Source organism: Lethenteron reissneri, chromosome 26, assembly GCF_015708825.2.
Source record: "Lethenteron reissneri isolate LAM-NWPU_2019-01 chromosome 26, ASM1570882v1, whole genome shotgun sequence".
In the NCBI taxonomy this organism is placed as follows: Eukaryota; Metazoa; Chordata; class Hyperoartia; order Petromyzontiformes; family Petromyzontidae; genus Lethenteron; species Lethenteron reissneri.
In genome coordinates, this window is record NC_083804.1 from 8,596,046 (window position 1) to 8,623,097 (window position 27,052).

The 27,052-nt window shown below is 44.7% G+C and overlaps 1 protein-coding gene across 1 annotated transcript; it reads right to left on the reverse strand.

The window, feature by feature from the left end:
- Positions 1–286: 286 nt before the first annotated feature.
- LOC133347585 (receptor-type tyrosine-protein phosphatase beta-like) lies at positions 287–27,052 on the reverse strand. Its single transcript, XM_061559983.1, has 11 exons — positions 26,765–27,052; positions 11,184–11,529; positions 9,585–9,857; positions 6,976–7,248; positions 6,496–6,768; positions 6,005–6,277; positions 4,811–5,083; positions 3,690–3,962; positions 3,259–3,531; positions 1,327–1,594; positions 287–484 (listed from the first exon to the last, which is right to left on the reverse strand). Exons 1-10 carry the CDS (start codon positions 26,852–26,854, stop codon positions 1,359–1,361), a joined length of 2,583 nt encoding a protein of 860 aa, XP_061415967.1. The 5' UTR covers positions 26,855–27,052; the 3' UTR covers positions 287–484; positions 1,327–1,358.

A 27,052-nucleotide genomic window follows, 5' to 3' on the forward strand; every position in this document is an offset into this window, starting at 1 on the left:
CCAGATCAACCTGCATTTTCGTCACAGCCCCGTGGACCACCTGGAGGACCGTCACGGACTACTTTTGAGAACCACTAATCTACAGAAATGTGTTTTTTTTAATCTTTAATTATATGAGATATATGGATATGCGTACAGATTAGAAACATGGCCACTGGAAAACAGGATGGTACAAAAGTGGCGATGAAATAGCATCTTTGCTTGAAACACCATAAACTCACATGTTTTCACTAATTTGTCGACACTTGGCGAACATAAATTCTGGCAGCATGCCTCTACTGACACATTGTACGTAGTGCTGTAGTCCAATGCACCGGTGAAATAGGCATTTTCGCTTGAGTTAAAACTGCGTTCCCATTGAACCGATGAACCTTTTGATAAGACCACGTTGAAGAATTCGACATTTCCTTCGGGTTTTACCCACTTATATTGATGTGATTGTAATTCTCTACTTCTGGTGTGACATTCTTCATTTGGTTTGGATCTGTTGACACATAGACGTGGAATAAAAAACAAAACACTTTACTGTTAGGAGAGAAAATGGCAGGGTGGTTACTAATGCAGAGCCCTCTCGGACTGGAAAAGTTCTAAGTTCAAATCTCGGTCATAGCTCGACGCAGCCCATTACCATATTTTCGTGGCTGATACAAACAAACACCACTGTGTGATTGTGAACAGTGGTCGTCCTATGGATAGACTGGCCCCCACTATAAGAACGTGGAATTCCACGACTGGGTGAGTGCCACCATTGTAGAAGTACCACTGAATCCCAGAGGTCATATGCAGCGCCATGCCACAGCGTTGCATTTTCCAATGCACTCCTGACAAAAATTGTTGTTTGGCTGGTATCAGGGCCAAACTAGTACTCAAGTTGTCGAAAGGTCTATTGAAAAGGAACATCTTGCAATCCCCCAAAACTGTCAGGGAAGCTCTTTGTACAAGTTACAAGGATTATGGTATATCATCTGTGGGCAAGGCCAAACGCGAACATAAAGAGGTACAGGAAGACCGAGCTGTGAGACATCTGAATTTCAGGTAAGCTCATAAACCCTAAAATGCCCTCTTAGAGGGGTTCTCTCAAGCTCCCTCCAGTGGGGACCCCTTCCTCCAGCAGTGGCGTAAGAAAGCAATTGCAGGGCTGCACCTTTACCTTAAATCTGTTGGCCTGCAATTCCAAATGGTTGTTACACTCATTATTTTGTATACACACACGCGAGTCACAAACAAATGTCATCATCAGAAATTACAGCATTGCCAATATTAATTACAGACATGTTGTTTTGCGTGGATATTAACGCGACCACTTATCTTATCCGCAACACTTACATGTGACCTGTGCCGTTGGCTCGAGAGTATTTTTACAAGATGAACTGGACGTGGTAACCTGAGACATGGTATTTGGTGCATGGCTGCAATTTTTCGAAAGAGCACTCCGTTTTGTCGGGATTTAGATGTTCTATTAAATCTAGAGATGTGTCACCGTTGGTCAGTAACACGGTATAATTATCTACATTGCCAGAAGCCTTGTCAAAGCTCACTGACAAGCTCTTATTGAGATCTGTATTGATATTCAAATTTCTAACCAAGTTAGGATCTGAAAAAAAGAAGAGCACACAAATACAAGCGTGTTACAACCTTGACAGCAGTTGACTTCATTCGCGCGAGAGAGCCTTGCTCTTCTTTCGTACGGCGTGTAGCAGCAATACGCAAATCTTTTTTGGAAAAGCCAGTGAAGTTATAAATCAATGGGGTTTTTTTTTTTGCCATTCATCGGCATCGGTGATGAGCTGACAAACACTGCTTTGGTGCCGCCGTTCTGTGGTCTCAATGGGGGCAGAGGACCCACACGTCGCATCGTTTGTTCTGCTCCACAGTCACAGGTGGAATTCTCTGATAGCCTCCACACAGGGCAACAGCATCACAACTGCGGCACTCGCAATTGGGCAGTGCTGAATCGTCATTTGCAACTGATGTTCACGATACAAGCGGTGAGTGCCGTATACAAATAATTATAACTGACTGCACATGATTTACAATGGAGGATAGAGCAGTGGTGCAGTGGTTAGCGTACTGTGCAATGAACCCAGAGACCTGAGTTTGTTTCACGACCACGGCTAACATCAGTGATGATATCTGAACCGGTCCTTGATTGCCCCTTCACTAATCTGCACTGACCAGCATGGTGAAGTATGGTCAAATAACCCCCATGACTGACATGGCATGGGGAGAACCTGCATCTAATAGTGGATTGACAAAGTCTCATGAATGGTATTATAAGATGAAATGTATATGCTAACGCTATATTTAGGTTAAGACACGATTACAGCTCTTAAGCTTAAAAATAGTACAGTAGACTCTCGATTATCCGCATGCGGTTTAACTGATTCGAGGACTAACTGCGCACCCGAGATTTTGACGTAAAATAATGACTCTGATTTACCCTTAAGCCCATATTAATAATCTAAAAACAGTTATACATTGTTATTCTTGGAAATGTTTATTACAAGCCACGTGCTTAAACTGTGCTCCAGTTAATCCGAAACCCAAACAATAGACCTCTACAGTACAGTAGTTGCATATCTTTACAAAAGTGGGTGGCGTTCGATTGGTTATTGTCATGGCTCTGCTGTCAACTTAGTGGGCGGAATCTTCTGCACGGGAGCAGGAAAGTGTTACCACTGAGCACGCGCATCGACCGGTTGAATCTTTACTACAAATTTTAGCTTTGCCCATTAACAAACAAATAATTTACGTGTATATTAGTGGATTTTGGCATCGACATCTGCGGAAAATTGCTATTTTTGGATTATCCGCGATTTTGAGTTATCCGCGGCCGTCCTCCCCATCGTTAGCCGAGGTAATCGAGAGCCTCCCGTGGTTGGCTTGTGAGGAAATGCACCTCCTAGGTGTGCAGATAATAAGGTCACTGACAAGGAACTCTGAATATAGTTCTGCCAATAGCTCCTTCCACAGCCCATTCTCTAAAAACGGGGTGGTGCACTGTTCACTCCGAGAGTTCTTTATGCCGACACCACAATTGGGGATAGCATTGGGGAGAGACGTATTAAGAAAAAAGAGCCCTAAACTTCCCCTAACTTGGGTCCATGGTCTTGACTGTATCCATTCGGCGTGTAATGATTCCCAGTCTGAGCGATTTGATAATTTTCCAGAGTTCATACAACTGCATTAAAATTGGCAAACATGACATAAATTCGGAATGCGTGTGCTGTCACTCTCTGCGAGTGTCACGGGACTTACTTGTGCACATATCTTTCTTTGCCTGAATGCCCTTGCAATCTCCACCAATGGTTGTGACAATAACCTGGTACAGTCTGCCTGGATCCAGCTTCGAGAACGTGTGTGATGTTTCGTTCGCCATGAGAGATACATTTCCAACAATGAGATCATTTTTAAGTTCCTTCAGCTCAACAGTGTAACTGGCTGTTTTGCACGTGGTCTGACTAAATTCAACCGTTAGGCTGTCGGTGGTGTCTCTATTTTCGAAAATCAAATCTTCAACAGCGGCAGGATCTGCAAAGACAACACGAGTATTGCACGCATGACAAGCAGAAGTGCAGCTTGCGGGAAGACAAAAACGGCGTGGGGCACAATGCAAATCGGAATGTGCGGAGTAAAGGGGTAGGATTTGTATGAACCGAGAAGCCACCCAGTACCCCCATAAGACTTACCTGTACAAGCTGTTTCAGTCACAACCTTGCTGTACAATTCTCCACTTAATGTTTTTATATGGACCTGATATATCTTGCAAGCATCTAGATCAGTAAATAACTGGTTAGTGGTGCCATTTGATAGATTTTCTGACCTAACTACAGATCCATTGGTTCTGTCCACCAGTTCAACTGTGTAATGAGTCACATCCCCCTTGGCCTTAGTGAAGTTCACCGTCAGGCTGTTGGTGGTGCCCTTATTTTCAAGAGTCAGATTTTCAACGGCTGCAGGAACTGCAACATGAAACACGCACACAAGCACAAGAGATTAACAAAAGTGTTGGTGGCCTGGAAGGGCCATCTATATCACTGGTCAACACACTTTTTCTGGCATAAGGTATTACAACGGGTTTAAGGTAATTTCGGGGTGCTGAGTCCAAATCTGGCATCAGTTTTTGTCTATCACATCAGGTTTTTTAAGATATCAAATATTGCATTTTCAATAAAAACTGCAGAAGAAAAATATTAAAAAATGTGGATATCTACATAAAATTATATTATAAGCACACTATCCTAAAAATACAGCACCATATTTTAACACTAAAGCAGTCACTGACTCACAACTTGCAATCATAAGTGAGTTAATTTCGGGTAAAATCAATGAAAATGGGGTATGCCGATAGCATAAAATGAGATGTGATAGAGCAAATCTGAGATCAGATTTGGAATCAGCACCCTGAAATTAGTCTAAAACAGCTGCAAAAGTCCAGGCCAGAAAAAAATGTTTTTTTTTGTTGACTCCCTGTTACAGCGCTCCATTAGCAATATGAAAGCTGCACATTCATTACTTTGTTTGGGATCGACTCAGAACATCATCCATGAGGGGTCCATAAAAATGCATTCCGCTTTGTAGAAAGTCAACTGTGGTTATCCTGTGGAGATGGTGCCTACCACGATATCCATGGACAATGAATGGCCACTGATGGTAAGGAGCACTGCACCAATGTTAAATTGAACAGTGATACACTGAAGCTGGCACTGAGATAAAATCATATATTAACTGTTGAAGGTGACGACAGTTGGCAAAGTGATGCATTTGTCTTTAATGACAATGTTATAATTGCGTAGGTGTGTAGACTCACATGTGCGCCTTTCAGCATCCGCTTCAGTGCTCTTACAGTCTCCACTCACTGTGGTGACATAGACTTGGTAACGCCGGCCCGGGACTAGATCATTAAAGGTGACCTCAGTGGTGCCATTTGAAAGCTTTCCTGATCTGACCACCGATCGATTGGTTGTGTCCACCAGTTCAACTGTGTAATCAGTCACATCCCCAGCGGCGCCAGTGAAGTTCACTGTCAGGTTGGTTGTGGTGTCCTTATTTTCAAGAGTCACATTTTGAACGATTTCAGGAACTGCAACATAAAGACATGCACACGAGGTCAACAATGGTGGTGCCTGTTCAGCAGCACTTTAGTAGAGGCTTCACCTTCCCCAGTCAGAATGTTGCAGATTTAAGTCTTGCACAGGAATCAGCCCATCGTTGATTGAGAATACATTTGTATGAATTCTTCTTCTTGTTTTCTTTACTTTAAACAAGTAAACCCGTAAAAACAAAGTTTTTCACTCTAAATCCTTTATATGCGTGGCGGCTAGAGTCCTCTCGTCCTCTGGCTTGAGATGGCTGCAATCTATGGGTCAGATGATTGTCTGCCAGTATTAAGCAATTGGTAATTAAATATTTAATTTGTTTTCCCTAAACAGTGTAAAATTTTGGAAAAAAAATTTCACGAAAATTAATTGTCACACACAACGAGTCTGTGTGGAAAATGTCAGCTCGATTGGATCACGGGAAGTGGGTTAAAAAACGAGCGAAAGATTTGCACGGTCCTAAGCAAGCAAGCGAACTTAATATAAAGGATTTAAAAATATATTCGCCTGTGGAGGACGTGGGGATGGATCCCGCGACCTTTGGCATGGGAAGCGAGGGCGCTACCAACTGCGCTACTCCGCCACGGCCTGTGGAGGGGTTACGCTCTGGGCTCTTACACTCTGACGTTCAGCCAAAGCCATGAATGCGTTCTATTTGAATATATGTAAAATACATTTTTTTTTGCCTAAAAAGTGTAACATTTTGGGAATTTTTTTTCATGAACAATAATTGTCTGGCACAACGAGTCTGTGTGGAAAATGTCAGCTCGATTGGATCACAGGAAGTGGGTTAAAAAACGACCGAAAGATTTGCACGGTCCTAAGCAAGCAAGCAAGCACGCGAACTTAATATAAAGGATTTAATAAAAAAAAAGTGCGATGACTTTTTTCGTGTGCAGACTTACCTGTGCACATTTCAGCAGTCACTGGAGGGCTGGTACAGTTTCCACTCTCTGTGGTGACATAGACTTTGTAACGCCGGCCCGGGATCAGATCATCAAAGATGGACACAGTTGTGTCGTTTGGAAGATTTACTAACATGACCACAGATCCATTGGTTGTGTCCACCAGTTGAACTGTGTAATGAGTCACATCCCCAATGTCACCGGTGAAGTTCACTGTCAGGCTGTTGGTGGTGTCCTTATTTTCAAGAGTCACATTTTGAACGATTTTAGGAACTGCAACATAAAGACATGCACACGAGGTAAACAATGGTGGTGCCTGTTCAGCAGCACTTTAGTAGAGGCTTCACCTTCCCCAGTTAGAATGTTGCAGATTTAAGTCTTGCACAGGGATCAGCCCATCGTTGATTGAGAATACATTCGTATAAATTCTTCTCCTTGTTTTCTTTACTTAAAAAAGAAAGTGCGATGACTTTTTTCGTGTGCAGACTTACCTGTGCACATTTCAGCCGCTGCTTCAGTGTTGTTACAGTCTCCACTTACTGTGGTGACAATGACCTTGTAATTCCGGCCAGGGACCAGATCATGCAAGGTGTCCTCAGTGATGTCTTTTGATAGATTTCTTGACTTAACCACAGATCCATTGGTTGTGTCCACCAGTTCAACTACGTAATGAGTCACATCCCCTGTGGCGCTGGTGAAGTTCACTGTCAGGCTGTTAGTGGTGCCGTTATTTTCAAAAGTCAGATTTTCAACGGCTGCAGGAACTGCAACATAAAGACATGCACACGAGGTAAACAATGGTGGTGCCTGTTCAGCAGCACTTTAGTAGAGGCTTCACCTTCCCCAGTTAGAACGTTGCAGATTTAAGACTTGCACAGGGAACAGCCCATCGTTGATTAAGAAAACATTCGTATGAATTATTCTTGTTTTCTTTACTTAAAAAAAAGTGATTCTTTCGTGTGCAGACTTACCTGTGCACATTTCAGCAGTCACTGGAGGGCTGGTACAGTTTCCACTCTTTGTGGTGACATTGACTTGATAACGCCGGCCCGGGACCAGATCATGAAAGGTGTACACAGTTGTGTCGTTTAATAGATTTTTTGACAAGACCACCGATCCATTGGTTGTGTCCATCAGTTTAACTTCATAATGAGTCACATCCCCAGCGGCGCTGGTGAAATTCACCGTCAGGTTCTTGGTGGTGCCGTAATTTTCAAGAGCCACATGTTGAACAGTGTGAGGAACTGCAACATAAATCACACACGAGATAAACAATGGCGGTGGCTGTGAAGGGCCATCTTGTTGACAAAGGGGTGGATCAGTTGGTACAGTCCACCCAGTCACAACAGGAAAGCTGCACATTTACAATTTATTCACAGTGTCCAATCAGCCCCTTATCCATTCGGGGTCCGTAAAACAAAGTACTATTTTGCGAGGCACCAACAGTGGTTATCCTAATGAGACCATGGCTCCGACTTTGGATCCATGTAATTTCCACCATAGTTTTACGGCAGTCCATTGAAATGAGTGCTCTCCCATAGCTCATTTGAGCAAACTATACAACTATAATAATTGTTTTATTTTACCAGGTTAAGCCCACTGAGCTATTAACACTTTTGCAGAAACGACCTGGCCACAAATGATAGCTCAACGAAGTGGCTTATCACGTGGAAATTTATAGCAGCCAAAAACTCGAAACAAATCTTTTAAAATATGGAGGGAAAAACCGGAGGACCCGGAGAAAAATCCACGCGACCACGGGGAGATCATGCAAACTCCAAATATACAAGCATCAGGGTCGGAATCAAACCCACGACCTCCTGCATACCAGGTGATGGAGATAACATCTCACCACCATGGTGCCCCAATCAGATACATCTTACATTTGAACCAAGATATTCTTAAAGATATGTTCTCAGTTTATGCTTGTGTGTGTGTGTACAGACTTTTCCGTGCACATATCATAAGCCTATTTAATAGATTTTACAGTGAATTATATGGGATGCAGGAAGCTTGAACTAAGGACCTGCCTTTTGGGCAGGTATATGAATCCTTAATTCATCCTTAAGCATAATGAATCCTTCATAAAATCACCGTATATATATACATTTTATTGGATGCTGTCATTAAGTCAACAAACACCTTTGGATTGGGAACAGATGGTTTCATCTGCACCGTACACACCCACACACCAGTAGATGAGTGATCTTATACTGGAATGCTGGTCAGGACCCCACTGACAATCGTCATCGAGACACGGTCAAGCTTGCCAGGCGTGAGGCTCTCGATGAGGGCCTCGGTTTTGTTATTCGATAGAATGCTGTTAAATTTCGATTAAAAGCTTTCGTGACTGCAGGGATTCATCTTCTTGGTTCTTTCGGTAAAGTCACGTAGAATGGAAACAATAAAAATAATAAAATAAAACATAATAAAATAATTCTCACGACGTTTCGGCCACAACGCAAGCAGCCGTCATCAGGTGAAGACCAGGTCTGTCTCCCCGACAGACTGTCTCCCCGACAGACCTGGTCTTCACCTGATGACGGCTGCTTGCGTTGTGGCCGAAACGTCGTGAGAATTATTTTATTATGTTTTATTTTATTAGAATGCTGTTGTTCATGACAGATGCAGTCATAGCATCAAACAGATTAACGTTATAAAAGTCCACATCACCAATGGCCCTGAAGACGTTCACACGCTGGGGAGTTTGAGCTGCCTATATTGGCAACAGTCAATTGGGTAACAGGTGCTGGAACTATGAAACAACACAAAGCAAAACAAAACTGAAATGTACACATTACATTTGACAAACATATACGAGACAACATAAGCATGTTAACAACAACAACGCTAAAACTGTTAAGAAGAAGAATAAGTGGGCTTGTGCGGAGCGTTTCTAGAAGGGATGTTGGCCGGTGGTCGAGACTTACGACAGAGTGGCAGCCAAAGGGGTGAAACACAGCAGAAAGGTCAACCACCAAGGAGATGGAGCAACAAGATCAACTCGCGTGACCGAGATGGATTGTGACATCGCATAGACCACGAGGGATGGCGACAGCGTGGACAGGCAATGTATGTTGAACTTCTTTCGCACCGTACGTAGCAAACCGTGCTAAGCGGAGGTGCAGAGGAAGGACAACAAACTAAACACAAAAATCAGTTCTAAAGAAATTGGCTTTCAATTTAGATTTAAAATTGCGAAGCCCCAGTGGCTTCCGAATAGCGTTCCAGACGGCCGCAGAAGCACATCTGAAAACTCGCGATGCAGTGACCCGTCTTTGTTTGACGGATAGCCAAAAGTCGCTTCGAGTATGACTGCAAGTTTACCTGATGGTTTATGCTCCTTGTTGAGATCAGAAAGGTGTTGTGGTTCATTTGTGGCAAGCACTTTGTGTGTAAATGAGTGCGACCTTATAACGTATTAATTCGGCAACTGGAAGCCAATGCAGCTAAGCGAGCACTGGACGGACACGTTCAGATCTTGCAATATCCATCACGACACGTGCCAAATAAATGTTGTACACGCTGTATGGTTCGTGTTGATGCGATGACAACATGGGAATAGATCCTGGCTGTGTACCTGTGCACATTTCCTCTTCCACACCGGTGCTGTTCAGGTCTCCACTGACAGTTGTGACTTTTGCTCGATACAGCCTACCCGCAGTGAGGTCCGTGAAGGTTTGTTTCGTTGTGGAATTTTGGAGAATGTCCGTCTGGACAACAGAGCCACTCTGTCCGTCCACGAGATCAACTGCATATGAATCCACATCTCCGATGGCCAGTTGGAAGCTCAGGTAGAGGCTGTTTGTGGAGCCATTATTGTCCAATATTACATTTGAAACAGGAGCAGGACCTGCAAAACACGAACGAGTGCAACGTATGGAGACGGTATGTTACAAGACAACGTTTATACATTGAAAACGCATGTATTTGTTTGGTGTGCACGTGTGTTGTTTAGTTTTGCATACATGTAACTAATATGCAAATTTTAACCGGTTTAAACCAGTTTTTATGGGTTAACCTGACCCTCCCTTTCCAAGTTGGACTCCCCTGATTTTCAATATGCGAGACACATCGTGAAGGCTCTAACCCCTCCAATTAGACCGTCTTTCCAGAGGTGTGACCGGCATCTGGCGGCGATAGCTGTCGAATCTTGCCGCTGTGCCTGTCCTTCACAGGTCACCGCTGTCACACTGGGAAGGGTGTCTTGGGTATGTTAACTTTTTTTCCCTCCCCATTGGAAGGGAAGGGGTGGGAAAAGAAACGCCTGTGGATTCAGGCGTCTCCAGGAGCAGCCCAGAACAGAGTACGTCTGTCAATTCTTCTCCGCTGATCCCCCAAAACGAACGCGCCGTTGTTAAAACACACACTTTAAATAATGTATCGACCATGGGAAAGCCAATCACGAGATTCCCAGAAAAAAATCCCATGTACTGTGTTAACTGGAAAGGAGATGGTTCATGAAAAATTAATTAGAGGGTTTTTTTGGGTTAGATCGTGTAAATATAAATATGTCGTGAAACCCGCCACCACCCGACACAGCCATTTATTAAGGTTCGTCACGTAAACAAAACATGCCAATCCATTCCTAGTTCAGCACACCAGTGTGTTTAAGATTAAACCCACAAAATGTACAATTTGATGAAAAATCAACTTTGCAAATTTTTTATTCCATTCTTCTGCCACTCCCCTCCTCCTCCATATGAAAAGCTTGTCACAAAAACAAATGTTCATTTTTATAGACCAAAGCAAGATAAAAAATATTACCACTCAATGTAAAGAAGTTTGCCACGAGGTTAGTTTACAACAGAGTTGAAACAAACCGACACACGCCTTCACGTTAGCATGGTTGGCTATGTACGGTGTGAAAGAAGTTTAACATACATTACTAAGCTATTTTTTTTATTTCACCAGGTAAGGCCCACTGAGCTACATTATATAGCGTTTTTTCAGAAGCGATTTGGCCACAAATGATAGCTCAACGAAGTGGCTTATCATGTGGAAATGTATAGCAGCTAAAATACTTTAAAGTATACATCAGGCGTTAGGGTCGGGATCGAAACCACGACCTCCTGCATACCAGGCGAGGTAGTTAACATCTCGCCACCATGGCACCCCATGTACATACATACGCCATGCTAAAACTAGGCATCCCTTTTGCACAACTGTAACATCTTACTTGTCTGCGTATTGTTGTTCCACCTGACGCTTGTTTGCTGCCAGATGATGACCGTGTAGCCGGCTCCGGGGATGAGGTTGGTCAAGTTCGCTAGGTGTTGTTGGAGATTACTCAGCGTGACGCAAGTGCTCGATACAGTTCCCCCACGGGAGCCACTCGCTGCACCAGAAGAGTTGGTGGCGTAGGTGACATTGTAGACGCTCTCATTACACGCGGCTTCGTTGCTCCACGTCAATTCCACGGTCGTTTCACTCACATTAACATGAACATCCAGGGGGGGCTCAGGTGTGGTGGTGGCGGTGGTGGGGATGACTGTTGGGTTAGTAGAAGTCTGTCCGAACCCGCCCTGTATGGAAACGATCAAAAGCAAAATTAAATATTTAGCAAAAGATATCATCACAAGCACGGTCTTAGGCACATCGCAGATGTACAGCGTGGTTCAAGATGTCTCGAGACTCCAAAATCAATTGACCCCTAAAATGTTTGTCTCCCTTTGTATATTCATTTATGTTTTAAATAAACCTTACTTATAAAAAATAATTTGGAGAATTAAATTGGGGTCACACGACATCTGGACCAAACCGCGTACTGTGTGGTCCATATGGGTGGTGGCACCAATGTCCTTTCCACAGTGTACATCCAACAATTGCACGTAAAAACATTTCTCAATAATAGTGGCAAGACGAGGTCACCGGCAATGTCAATAACACCATTAATCATATGATGAATGCCATCAGCGTTGAATTTTTTTGTTTGCTTGGTTCATCACATTTTTCTAAGCACAACCCATCTGTGAAACTCGCGAGCCCCTGGCCGCCTCCTTTTCCCTGCCATTTCTCTGAAGTTCGGCCCGGCCCAGATCTCTCGTGTGGCCAAACCACCGGCCGAGATTCCGTGAAGCGTGCAAGATATGGGGGGGGGGGGGGAGGACTGGACTTTGATAGAGTCACAAAGGGGCTCAGGAAAGCCCAGTATTGAAACTACTTAAATGGTTGACGGATGTCCATGGGTGTCGTGGGTGTTGATGGCGAGCGCCGGTTGGGTCGGATCTCCCGGCCGTGGCAGTTGAAGCAATGGGGGGCACGCGTGGCTTAAGTCTCTGTCCACCCAGCGAGTACGCAGTCCACACTGTAACGGAGTTACGTTGCAGTTCGTCGATCGGGAGAGTTCCGTGTGGTGGAGTGAAGTGTTAGTCCAGTGATGCTCTCCAATGATACGGGGGCGCCCCCGCGGTGGCGAGATGTTAACTCCCTCGCCTGGTGTACAGGTGGTCGTGGCTTCGATCCCGACCCTGGCGCCTGCTGTATATTTGGAGTTTGCGGTGTCTCTCTCTCCCCACCCCGTGGTCGCGTGGATTTTTCTCCGGCTCCTCCGGTTTATTCCCTCCACATTTAGAATCAACATCACCGCGCGTTTAAGAGTATTTGGGGGCTATAATAGAGGTTTTTGGGTTAGATCGCGTAAATATATAAACGTGTCGTTAAAACCCGCCACCACCCGACACAACCAACTAGTAAGGGTTGTCACGTAAACAGAACGTGGCCAATTCGTCACTGGTACAGCACGAGTGTATAGTGTAGTGTATTGTGTAGTGTATAGTAGTGTAATGTATAGTAGTGTAGTGTATAGTAGTGTAATGTATAGTAGTGTAGTGTATAGTAGTGTAATGTATAGTAGTGTAGTGTATAGTGTAGTGTATGGTATAGTGTATAGTAGTGTATAGTGTAGTGTATAGTAGTGTATAGTGTAATGTATAATAGTGTAGTGTATAGTAGTGTATAGTGTAGTGTATGGTATAGTAGTGTAATGTATAGTAGTATAGTGTATAGTAGTGTAATGTATAGTAGTGTAGTGTATAGTAGTGTAATGTATAGTATAGTAGTGTATAGTGTAGTGTTTAATAGTGTAGTGTATAGTAGTGTATGGTATAGTGGTGTAGTGTATGGTATAGTGTAGTGTATAGTAGTGTAGTGTATAGTAGTGTAGTGTATAGTGTAGTGTATAGTAGTGTAGTGTATGGTATAGTGTAGTGTATAGTAGTGTAATGTATAGTATAGTAGTGTATAGTGTAGTGTATAATAGTGTAGTGTATAGTAGTGTATGGTATAGTAGTGTAGTGTATGGTATAGTGTAGTGTATAGTAGTGTAGTGTATAGTCTAGTATACTAGTACAGCGCACCGGTGTGTTGGAGAGCCAAGCCACAACATTTACAAACTGAGTACGACGTTTCGCCAGTAATTACTACTAGTTACTGGCGAAACGTTCTGTTCAAGTTGGCTGTGTCGGGTGGTGGCGGGTTTTAACGACACATTTATATATTTACGCCATCTAACCCAAAAACCTCTATTATGGATGATATTGGTCGCGAAGGCCTACGTGTTAAACTATTTGGGGGCTGCGATACATTTCCACACGATAATACACTTTGTTGAGCTATCATTTGTGGCCAGATCGCTTCTAAATAAAGAGCTACTGTATATAGCTCAGTGGGCCTTAACTGGCAAAATAAAAAAGTTTTTTTTTATTTCTGTCAAGACATCTTGCCCGGTGTGGAATAGTGTCGTTGTCTCTAGACCAGAGGTCGCAAACGGGTTTTGATTCCTTACCCGTACCCAGCTGCACCAGGGTCGCAAACGGGTACCCGTACCCGGCCGTACCCGTACCCGTACCCGGCCGGGTACGGGTAGGGTACGGGTATCGGGTACCTGATTGCGACCTCTGGGATGAAGCCATGTTGCAGGCGCGGGTGGATTGATTCTAGGAACTTGAATTGTGAGAAGAGACAAGACGTTGGGAAATGACAAACAGTTACTCACCAGTGACTCACGGCCTACCCGTACCCATACCCGGCCGCACCAGGGTCGCAAACGGGTACCCGTACTCGGCCGGGTACGGGTAGCCGGGTATCGGGTAGGGTACGGATATCGGGTACCCAGTTGCGACCTCTGCTCCAGAGCTCCTTCGAGTGGAGGCCCTTCTGCTAGCAGCGGCTTGAGAAAGTAATTGTTGCGTGATGTCGACAAACGGTGAATCCAACCGATCGGGTTTCGAGTTAATTTTGTCTAAGCAGGTGAGAATTCAAGCAATCAAATGCCCCGAACTGAACGTGTGAATCAATCGTGGACACATATTCTTGGGTTTTTTCGGTAAAGTCACGTAGGTAAAAAATTTAAATTAATAAAAGTAAAATTTAAATAAAATAAAAAATCACGACGTTTCGGAGGTTCCACCTGAAGACGGAAGCTTGTGTTGCCTCCGAAACGTCGTGATTTTTATTTTATTTTTATTTTACTTTTATTAATTTTTATTTTTTACCTATGTGACTTTACCGAAAAAACCCAAGAATATGAATCCTTGCAGTCACGAAAGCTTCAAATCTAGAATCGTGGACACCGCACTGCCTCCACATTTTAATTAGAGAGGCAGCAGCGCAGAGGTCCGGAGTAGACACCAGAATGCAAATACTGTTTTGTTTTGAACAGTGACCAGGAAATGAGCGTCAATGTGTAAACAGTGTCGACGGGGCTTCTTTCCTAAGAACCATTCTGTAACGATGAACTCAAATGCGCAAACGGGGCTCGAATGTAAAAAAAAACCCAACAGCCTTGAGCCAGTGATGGAAGTTCCTCATTTCTGTGGCAGAGTTGAGTCTGGCTGTATATATGTATGTACAGCGTGGTCCACGTGTCTTGCGACCCGACAATTCATTGACCGCTTTAAACTATTGTCATTGTAGTGCGTATTTAATGTGGCGCTGCACTCTGATGTTGTAAGAGTGTTGTTATAACAATTAGTGTTGTTATAACAACTCTATATTTATTTAAAGTTGCGCATTTTGATGTGACGTCACATTTCTCAAACCCCTCGTCACACATCGTCACAAAAATCTGACCCCCCCCCCCAGGTGCGTGACGTCATTTATGGACAGCCCCTTATATCGAGTTTAGTGAGACATTGGTTTAGGAGTGAGAGTTTCATGATTTGAAAATAACATTTCAGACAACTTTAAGATTATTATTACCACCTTTTTTAAACCGATGACAGCCTGAGTCTCAAGTCTCAAGACTTTTTCAGGAGGGTCCTGCCAAGTTTTTAGAATAGGATGCAAAGTTACTGATGTGTGTCATTCTATCTAAGTTATTTGCAACATTGGGATGATTGGCTAATACCAGTTACACTGTATGCGGTTATTTTTTGCGATGATTGGAAAATGGAGAACCCGGACGAAACCCATTCAGAGCAGTGGCAGTAAATACACACTCCACTCAGTCATCTTCTTGGTTTGGACCACTCATTGATATGCAAATGTTTTCCCTAACCCCCTCCCTCTCTCTGCCTCCTCCCCCCTCTGTCTATTTAAGGCCACCCCACAGAGATGATCACCCCTCTCTGGTTCCTGTGTTGCTCCCTCTATGTATCTTGGTGATATCTGTCTGCTAATATGTCTGTCTATAGTTTTCTGGTTAGATTTTATGTCGCTATTTCATTATACCTGATGATGATTGCTTGTGTTGCAATCGAAACGTCGTATGCTATTATTTAATTTAATTTATTATTTTATCTTTAGACGTGACTTAACCGAAAGAACCAAATAATCTTCTTGGTTCTTTCGGTAAAGTCACGTAGAAGGGAAATAATAAAATAATACAAATAAAACATTATAAAATAATTCTCACGACGTTTCGGCCACAACGCAAGCAGCCGTCTTCCCGACAGACCTCTTCTTCACCTGAGGACGGCTACTTGCGTTGTGGCCGAAACGTCCTGAGAATTTTATCTTAGAATGTTTTATTTTTATTATTTTATTATTTCCCTTCTACGTGACTTTACCGAAAGAACCAAGAAGATGAATCCCTGCAGTCACGAAAGCTTTAAATCGAAATTTAAATCCACTCAGGCACTCACATCAGGAGTCGAACCCAGGGCCATCTTGCTGAGCCACCTTTACGCCTAAAGTTGTGGGTAATCATTCATCTAACCAGGAAGTGTTTTTTCATTACTTGAGCACACTGTCAATCAATTAGGTCTGCAATTAAGATTAAACAATGTATTAATCTTTCTTGATAACGATGCTTGTGAAATGTCGTGTGTCCTGGGTTCTAGGATAAAACGACTCTTTCACCCGGGCTGGGACGGTTGGTGATGATGCAGCGACGTGCTTATGCACAACCATTGACGTATTCCATAAATAAGACATCTTCTTTTCTGACTTTCTAAAACAGATCAATCACCTTCACAATTACAACCCTGTATGCATTTCAATGTTGTGACGTCGCCTTATTCATAGAACTGCCAAATAATTGTGCAGTCAGTTTCGTGTACATGTGTCACACCACTGTCCGACGCGTTTGACGTGCATTCGTGCACTGCCAACGTGCAGCCCTTTCAATCCGCTGCGGACGAGGGACCTCCCTCCAGTTGCCACGTGGCTCGTAGAGGTTGCGAGAAGTTTAGATCCGAAACTCATCCCTCGTCATTCTAGATTTGAAGTCTTCGTGACTGCAAGGATCTTTGGTTCTTTCGGTAAAGTCACGTAGGTAAAGATTTTTTTAAAGTAAAAATGAATAGATTAAATCACGACGTTTCCATTGCAACACAGCAATACATTTACTGAAGTAAACCACAGCAATACATTTTACTTCAGTAAAATTTCTTGCTGTGGTTGTCACACCTGATGATGATTGCTTGTGTTGCAATCGAAACGTCGTAATTTAATTGATTTATTGTAACTTTTTTTTAATGTCTTTATCTACGTGACTTTACCGAAAGAACCAAAGAGTATCATCCCTCGTCGATCGGTACCAGGCTCTGAGCCAGTCATCTGCTCTCGGATCAATCCCCTTGCCTTGTGCGGGTTCTAGGGATGATTTGACCATTCTTCACCACGCAGGCCTGTAAGAGGTGGTTAAGGTGGGGGAGCCTCGATGTAGAATCATAGAATCACAGTTATAATACTGGTAGGAAATTCCTGGTTACACCAGCCCACAGGGGATTATTGTGCCCGTCCGTCGTGCAGGGAGGGGTTGGGTGGGGAGGGAGGGGCTGGGTGGGGAGGGGAGGGTGGGGAGGGGCTGGGTGGCGAGGGTGGGGCTGGGTGGGGAGGGGAGGGTGGGGAGGGGCTGGGTGGGGCTGGGTGGGACTGGGTGGGAGGGGTGGGGCTGGGTGGGGAGGGGCTGGTCACCCCGTGGTGCCCTAATAAAACTCAACGTTTAACCTACTCACGCCGGCTTGTGCCCGCCCTCACAGTCGGGCATATTTGCGGAATACACCACGCCGCCGTTGACCCTGGCCATTGACCGAGCAACCCAACGTTCCTACCAGCTCCCTCCGCAGCAGGAATGTGTTACTGTATTTTGCTTCGCTACCTGGACTCAATGACCAGTTCAAAGTCGCCTCACTTTATTGTGGTTTAGGTGCCCAGTTTCAAAGGTTAAATATGATGAAGATATGCCTCGTGAATTCCGCAGTCTACAACAGTATGAACAATGAATCCTTCTTTGCACAAAGTGGTACTAATTTTATCTACCCTGCAGAGATAACAGCCCCAGTCGATCTCTGACCACGATTGGAACTTATAACCCTCTGCTCGTGGGTCAAGTGCTCTGCTACACCGTCACAGTATCAGACCATTAGCCCGTTGTGTAACACACCTCAAGTGAAATATACCGCGATGGACAATGGCTTAAAAATAGGAGCTCGGGGTTGCACTTAGGTTGATTGTAAAGCTGACCCCAGGGCTTCATTTCAAGTGGGTCTGTCTGGATCAGGCACCGGCGAAATATTTTCCTGCGCCCGGCACACCGCACCCAGTATACCGCTCGTTATGGTTGTGCGGCTGCCTCGCATGTGGCCCCTGACCTGACATAATCCAGTCGACCAGCGACCCGGAAAATATTCGGCGAGGAAATTACGCCCTGAACCAGGCCTTACATGAAAAAATGTACAAAGTATATTTATTGCTTAGGCCTGTAAAACTTTGCCATCTAGTAAGCCTAATTCTGGTTTCACGCGTAATTAAATACTAAATATCTGCAGTGAGAAGTGCATTTATGCTGTAAACAGCTCATGCAGAATAACAATTTGTTAAGAGTTCAAGGTGCGGCCCGGCAATTGCTTTACTGCTGACGGAATGGCTTTTACGAGAGCAAACTCGAGAGGGAATTTCACCTACTCTCCCATGCTGATCAGACGTGTTGGAAGAAGCGGGTGTGTACCAGTGACGTGCGGTGAAGTTAATGGCTGGGGAGGCACTGGCTGGTATCAGAGCCAGATTCACACACTAAGGGGGGTGTGGCCTCACGGAGGGGGCGTGTTAGACACGTCCCCCTCAGTGAGGCAGATGTGATAGCTGCCTCCCCTGGTGCTTTTCAATGCAGTTTCATGACGAGACCAGCGAGCCTAAATATCTTTATACACATAAGTGAAATAAGTTATCTGGAGTATGGAAGGCGAGGACATGAAATGAAGTGGTCTACAAACATTACATTGGTGACATACTGAGATAGTAACAGGCGCTCCATCCAGTTACTGAGGGGTTGCGCAATCAGAGGGGAGGCTGAGCTCGTCGCTGCCTCACCTATCGTCTCTTCCTGTATTTTCAGCGGAGCTCCGCAAATTTGGCGATTTTGACTATAAAAATTATTGCAATCATACAGAAATGAAATTTATAACACAGATCAGTGGAAAAATCTTAATATTTATTTGATTTGATTATTCTTTTTTTTTACTTTTCATAACAGCTATTTTCATTGGAGTATGCCTCCCCTTCCTCCCCTGACCGCACGTCCCTGGTGTGTACCCACACTTTACCCCACCACACGTGACCTACCGATCGACTAATCAATTATACCTGCTGGGTCAGGTGGACAGAGACAGGGGATTGGGATTTGAGAAAATTTCACGCTTGCTGCAAGTTCCAGTGTGCTAACCATTACACCACCGTGCCCTGTACTGAAACTTGTTTTTTTTTTACCATGATGACGCAGCTCTGCAAGAATCTGATTCGTCTTCGACATGATGTCTTCCTTTTTTAAAGTTCGAATAACCATGCTCAATTGTTAGCAATCTATCAACTCTTATTTATTATACTCTTTGGTTCTTTCGGTAAAGTCACGTAGGTATAAAATAACATAAATCACGACGTTTCGGGCGCAACACAAGCGTCCATCATCAGGTTCCTTATTTATTACACCTTCACTGGTGCTATTTGTTGCTGGTCACTCAACGTTTATGGCCTTTAGGGCCTGTGCTCGACAACTGTCATTAAAAAAAAGAAAATCCCTTTGCTTTCATTTGAGTCAGTTTATAAATACCTTTCATTTCTCTCAGGGGTATGTTTAATCACCAATATCAACACATAGATACACTATACTGTATGTGATGTTTCTTTAAAATGTCGCAGTTTTCTCAGGGCCTCATATTGTTAAATTTAACCAACTACAAGTCAATCTCTCTCTGCCCTGAAAACAGGCCATTGTCTAAAACGTCGACCTGCTGTACATTTTCCCGTTTCAATGCATGCAGTGTTCATGACAAACGTGGCGTGTTTTTAGAGTCGGGCCTTGTAAGTCAACCGTCTAAACCTAGTGACTTGAGGTGCCGTGGTGGCAAGAAGTTAACTACCTCGCTTGTTATACAGGAGGCTCGTGAGTTTGATCCCGATCCCGACCCTGACGCCTGCTGTATATTTGGAGTTTGCATGTCTCTCCTCATGGTCGCATGGATTTTTCTCCGGGCCCTCCGGTTTTTCCCTCCACATTTAGAAACATGCATTCAGAGTATTTGGCTGCTATAAATTTCCACGCGATAAACCACTTCGTTGAGCTATCATTTGTGGCCAGGTCGCTTCTAAAAAAATGCTACATAGCTCAGTGGGCCTTTCCTGGTAAAATGTTTTATAGTGTTTCTTAAATGGGTGGCGTCTGCCTATACATCTGAAAACAGGATTAGTTTAACAGACTGCTGATGAGAACCAAAAAGGGTCGCACCCAGTCCATAGTTTGCCTGCCTAAACACATTCTGAAATCAAACATGAGTCTTCGAGGCTCATTGCCTGATGGACTAGAACTTTTGTTAATTTTACTCATAAGTTAAACACATTTTGGCTTAAACGGGCCACTTTTGGCGTGAAAACAAACCTAAGGGGAGCATTTTTTAGGAAAGACAGCGTCATTCAGACGCTTTCTTTCCGACAGACCTGTTCTTCACCTGAGGACGGCTGCTTGCGTTGTGGCCGAAACGTCGTGAGAATTGTATTTTATTATGTTTTATTTTTATTATTTTATTATTTCCCTTCTACGTGACTTTACCGAAAGAACCAAGAAGACTAAGGGGAGCAGTGGTGGCAGTAGTAAGCGCGCTTTTGTATGAACTCGGAAAACCAGAGTAACATAGATTCAAGATCCACGGCTAACATCAGTGGCCAGCAGCATCTACACCGCTCCTGGACACCTCCATTACAGCAACACACGCAATGACAGTTTAACACGTGGTAGGCTTTTGCGACCAATATCATCCATAATAGAGGTTTTTTGGGGTTAGAACGTGTAAATATATAAATGTGTCGTTAAAACCCGCGACCACCTGACACAGCCAACTAATAAGGGTTGTCACGTCAACAGAACGTGCCAATTCGTCACTAGCACAGCACGCCGGTGTGTTGGAGAGCCAAGCCAAAACATTTACAAACTGAGTACGACATTTCGCCAGTACATACAACCAGCGTCATCAGGCGACAGCCGGATTGTGGAGAAGTCTAACTGTTTCGTTCCTTATATAGAGGCGTAGATGTGGTGACAACGCTTCTGCGCTCTTGCGCCACGTGGAGGAGGAACACACACAATGACGACCAGCGTGGTGAAGTATGGTCAAACAACCGCCACGCCACCGCAACCAACACGGCATGGGGACGGGGGGCTTCATCCAGCGGTGGATCTACAACGAGCTGTTAATGTTTGTTTTAACGAACCCGAAGGTAGTAATCCGTCCGTAAAACATTCGTTCTTAGCGCTGGACCTCAGTCTTCATTGCGCAAAGTACAATCGGTGGACGCCCCTAAACCCGTCTTCAACTTTGCCCCCTGGGTGCGTGCGTTCGTGAGCTCGACTCGCAGCTTCCTGCTGATTGCGAGTGACTCAGGGCACAACGGTGTCCTTTGTATATCCAGAAGAGTACATTGCATCGCCGCGTCGATGAAAATCCAAATGTTACGCTCGCGTGTCGAGTTGGTCGCGCGCGCGCACGTGCGTGCGGATGAATTCATATTTTTTGTTGATTTTAATTGGCATTTTAATGTATCTTGATTTGAAGCTTTTGTGACCGCAGGAATCCATACTCTTTAGTTCTTTCGATAAAGTCACGTCGTTTCTAACTGTGTGACTTTAGTTCTTTCGGTAAAGTCACGTAGTTAGAAACGATGTGACTTTACCGAAAGAACAAAAGAGTATTTTAATGTATCTCACGTGTTTACGTGACCCTCGCAGCCCGCGAGAGGCGCTTTCAGTTCCATCGAATCGCAGGGACGCGAATCGAACCGCGCGGCACTTTTACCGCAGCATTTTCTCAGGGCAGAAACAAAAAGTTGCGCTGACAAATATCAGGATCTTACCCCCCCCCCCCCCCCCCACTGCTCTCGTGGGTACAGATCATGGGAATTTCCTCTTTCAGATCACACAAAAAAACAGGCGCGTTGACATTAACTACCCTAGCCACGCGGTTCACTGCCGCGCCCGGTTACCATAGTTCGCTCAGAGATAACGTGTCGTCGCCATGACGACCGGCCGTCACGGTTGCCATAGTTCGCTCAGAGATAACGTGTCGTCGCCATGACGACCGGCAGTCACGGTTGTTATGGTTCGCTCAGAGATAACGTATCGTCGCCATGACGACCGGCAGTCACGGTTGCCATAGTTTGCTCAGAGATAACGTGTCGTCGCCATGACGACCGGCAGTCACGGTTGCCATGGTTTGCTCAGAGATAACGTGTCGTCGCCATGACGACCGGCAGTCACGGTTGCCAAAGTTCGCTCAGAGATAACGTGTCGTCGCCATGACGACCGGCAGTCACGGTTGCCATAGTTTGCTCAGAGATAACATGTCATCGCCATGACGACCGGCCGTCACGGTTGCCATAAAATGACCTCCAAGCCCTCCCCCCCACCCCGTGTTTGTAGAGATGTTGCAATAATTGACGATTTCCGTAATTTCCGAGATGAAGACGCACCCCGAACATTTTGCCCGGCGTCAATAAAACGTGACACGCAACATTACAGCCTCTTGAGCACACCCAGGGACACATGGACAATATTTTAAGACTTGAACCCACCCCCCACCCCACATCTCTCTCACAACTTCTCCGCTAACACACAGGAGTGGCGTAGGGGAGAGGGGGGGGAATACGTCGGATAATGTGAAGAATGTGGTCCATAATGCCGTTTTACGATTGCAGTCCACATCGAGGTTGTGTCCATGAAGGGGCCATCCATTCAGTACGTACGCATGGAGGGGTTAGAGGGGGGGGGGGTAACCCAAACGCGTACGCTTGCGTATGGGGGGGGGGGGTCTACTGACACTGTACGTACGCATAGGAAACGGGGGGGGGGGCGGTTGAAGCGTCGATAATCATTTGTCTACATTGGCCTTCAAATTAGTTAGATAGTCCGGCGTTGTGGACGATCTGTTTGCTTAAACACGTGAATATTATGAATCCTTGATCGTTTCTGCGTGGATTAAATATCGGCCGTTCTATAGGATTCGGGGGGGGGGGGGGGGAGAGTGCGTCAGTACGCAGGTGGGGGGGTCAAAAGTCCGCGTGCGCACAGGGAGGGGAGGAGTTGTCAAGTCTTGACAGATTTTTGCGGACCTACTCAATGGGTAGCCCCTAAGGCAGTTTTGTGCGTGGATAACACTGGTCAACACACTTTTTCTGGCATAAGATGCTGATTCCAAATCTGGCATCAGTTTTTGTCTATCACATCAGGTTTTTGAGATATCAAATATTGCATTTTTCAAAAAAAACTGCAGAAGAAAAATATTAAATGAATGTGGATATCTACATAAAATGATATTATAAACACACTATCCTAAAAAGTACAGCACCATATTTTAACACTAAAGCAGTCACTGACTCGCAACAACTTGCAATCATAAGTGACAGAGTTAATTTCGGGTAAAATCAATTAAAATGGGGTATGCCGATAGCATAAAAATGATGTGATAGAGCAAATCTGAGATCAGATTTGGAATCAGCACCCTGAAATTAGTCTAAAACAGCTGCAAAAGTCCAGGCCAGAAAAAAAAATGTTTTTTTTGTTGACCAGTGTAATGTAGCCACTTTTCAGTTTACCACGCTCTTGAGTTTTGTTTGGGAGGGGGAAGGGGTTCTGTAACTTTTAAGACTTCTGAGTTTGTGTTTCTGTTTGTATTCACGTGCATTTATTGACACAAATTCTTGAGATGATGTTTCCATTTCGATGCTATATAAGCTAAAAGCAAACTCTGTTTACGTTCTTTTTTTTTGCTCGTTTCTCCAACTTATATTCCAATTAAATCATGGACACAATGTCATGAAATGGAGGATTTACCATTTTGAACTCTGCAGCGAGCGGAGCATCACGCTGTGTTCTAACGTCGCCGCGGAGAATGGCATCATAGAACCACATCGCAAGCGACTTCAACGAACATCTCCTATCCACGGTACAGGGTGCATACCTTTGCATACATGATGTAAGTAGTGGCACGTATACATCCAACAGACAATTAAGTCTCAGATTTTAAATAATCCAAATTAAGTCAAATGTAGTCGTGCAGTCGTTTGGTGACGGGGCTGGTTAATTCGCGAGCAGCTGAAATCCAGAAACAAGCCCAAGTCGCAGCAAATGCGGACTAAGTGTTTCTTGACCTACTAAGACACCCAACCAACTAGAATTATATTATTATTGTAAACCGGTCATATAAATGCCACAATTTGAATTGTAACAGGCTGGTTTTTCCATACAATAAGTACTGTTAATGTTACAGAAAGTGGTGTTCATGATCTGGCTTCACGAGCTTTTTACTGTATGGGCTGTTTTAATAACGCAAGCTGGCACAGAGGGGGAACTCCCCGCTCCGATTGTGATGATAGGCGAGTGGGGGGGGGGATACTTTAACACAGTGTGATGCACTGCTAGCTGAATCCGACTGTTTTCTAATCGCAAGCCGTGTGCTCTCAGAATTGCACAATGTGGATACAATTCAACAGTGACTACAGTTTGGCATTTTGGGTTGATGTTGTGAGTCATTGAAACAAAAATCAAGTTGCTCCCGAAAGCGTTTTCATGGCGAGTGGTTTATGTACTGCATTGTAGTCTTTCATCCCCGGCCAAGTTTCATTCCTGGCCATGGTGTCATGGCATATGACGTCATCCACATGGGAGAAAGGTTTGTTAATCTATCGAAAACTATGTCGGTATAAACCCTGATGTGTTTTCCTTGTCGCCGGAGGACGTACCAAGCAGCATAACAACTCTGCACCAACAAACCCTCCTTCGTTTACATTAAACGAATTACATTAAACGAATTACATTAAACGAATTACATTAAACGAATTACATTAAACGAACTGGCAGTGGTACACAAACATACATTACCAAAAACTGAACACGTTCGTCAGTAACACTGTGGCCTTAAAGGGAAATATGTAATAAGTAACGTTTCGGGAAATGGCCCTTCTTAACAGCACATGCAAATAATTACATGAGATAATCTTCATTTACATTGTAGATAATCTTTAACACGTTAACATTACCGTCTTTAAAAAAAAGGTTATAGTCTCCCCTGCATCCCCCAAGACACATAGACCAGGGGTGGGGAACGTCCGCCCCGCGGGCCGTACAAGGCCCGCGAAATCATTTGGTCTGGACCTGCCAAGGCAACCGCAGGCGGGACTCGAAATTCAATACATCTAAGAGCAAACCTGGAAAAGCAGTTGCGAGTAGCAGAAAACATCATCAATACCAGCAGCTAACATCACCCCACGCCTCGCCAAAGAGAAACAGTTCCAGCCATCGCATTAGGGGTGAGTTAATTAAATGTTTGACCAAATATAACAGGCTCATTTTTAAGTTGATCATTTTGTATGTCCCGCGAATGATGTTATAAATATTCAAATGGCCCTTGGCAGAAAAAAGGTTCCCCACCCCTGACATAGACGGACAGGCAGGAAGAGGCAAATGCAAGGGTTGATTAATCACGCGGCGCTTTTTGCGAAACTGCCAACCCGTCTCCGGCGGTCGGCGAAGCGAGATGGGCCAGGCGATTTCCCCTTTCGCGTTCACACGAGAGGAGGGCATCAGCAAAGCCGTACTACAAACCGCGATGGGGACCCACGGTAGACACAGCCCCCACCCCCCACCCACCAACACCACCCCAGGGACCTCTTAACTCATCTCGGTCATTCATGTGCAATTGGGACAGAGACAAAGATTCCCCCGTGTAGCCTGAACAGACGTTTGTGGAAAGTGCTGTTGGCGGGTATCAATGAAGGCCGGCACGGCACACGATGGGGCGGGTATCCAGCACCACGCCCGGCCGCCTTTGTCTCCCTAGTGGCGATGTTTTACGCACCGCACCAGCTACTCATTTGAGGCTGAGTCGACCTACGGGAGGCCCAGGACCGGTTCAGACAATCGTCGCTGGTGTTGGCCGTAAACGGGAATCGAACTTGTGTCGCCGGGTTTGCAGCGCAGCGCGATAACCGCTGCGTAACAGAGACGCTCACACAGACACGAAGACACCCAGAGACAAAGATCCCCCGTACAGACTTAACAGACTGTTGGGGCAAGTGCTGTTGGCGAGAATCACCTTTGAAGGCCGGCACGATACACGAGGGCGTGGGTGGCCAAGCACCACGACCGCAGAGACACGCAGACACACACACAGACACGCAGACAGACACACACACACATACGCAGACACACACACACAGATACGCAGACACACACAGGCACGGAGATACGCACATAGACATACACGTGTATATAGTGTGTGTGTGTGCCCGCATCTCCGATTTAGCACGGTTGGATACGTACGGTGCGAAAGAAGTTCAATATACGCACACACATACATGCAGTACCGTACGTAGCGCCGTGGAATAAAACAAAGGTTGAGAAGCACCGGTAACTATAGCGCATTGCGAGAATAATAGCAATAACTTTATAGTAGTCCAAGAATAATAACAATTACATAATTGGCCAAAAATATCCAGATGTGCCCAGACACGCCCGAAAACGATTACTGAGATTCAATGAGGCTTTCCTGGACATACGTAAACAGCATCACAATATTCAGCATCTCCATCACGATCACGTACTTATTCGAACAGGAATTGGTCGCACAAAGTAAGGACCATGCTGACCAAGTATTGAGACTTTCTTGGGATAAATAATCAAAATAATAATAATAATAAAAAAAACTGTGAATATCTGTCGATCCACGGTAGGTTTAAAGCCTCCCCCACGCCGTCTCGGTCGTGGGTGTTGATGTTTTTTAACCATACTTCACCAGTGAACGTGACAATTATACCGGCAAAGGGTTTGTGTACCTGTATGAGCAGAACGGCCATTAGGATCAGGTACTTCACCAACGCCGGCCACGCCGATCCCATCTTCGTCGTATCTGTGCGGCTTCTCATCTGTTCACCAAGCCAAATTCAACACGAATTCCAGAGTCATCTACGATCTCGGCTGATAACTGCAACTCGAAGAGAGATATGTATAAGATAGATGTAATTTCTGGGAACTATTATCCCAGTTGGCGAGGCTGTCAAACGGCGGTTGTGTAGAGAGCAGTGGAGTGGAAAGCTCCACAAACAGTGAGAGGACTTTACTCG

What these genes read in the sequence shown, in the direction of transcription:
- LOC133347585 (XM_061559983.1), bottom strand. Translation starts at nt 26,854, where the DNA reads ATGAGAAGCCGCACAGATACGACGAAGATGGGATCGGCGTGGCCGGCG. An exon ending in GACTGCTGAAATGTGCACAG is followed by an intron (nt 6,769 to 6,975) that starts GTAAGTCTGCAC and finishes TTTATGTTGCAG; the next exon opens with TTCCTGCAGCCGTTGAAAAT. An exon ending in GACTGCTGAAATGTGCACAG is followed by an intron (nt 5,084 to 6,004) that starts GTAAGTCTGCAC and finishes TTTATGTTGCAG; the next exon opens with TTCCTGAAATCGTTCAAAAT.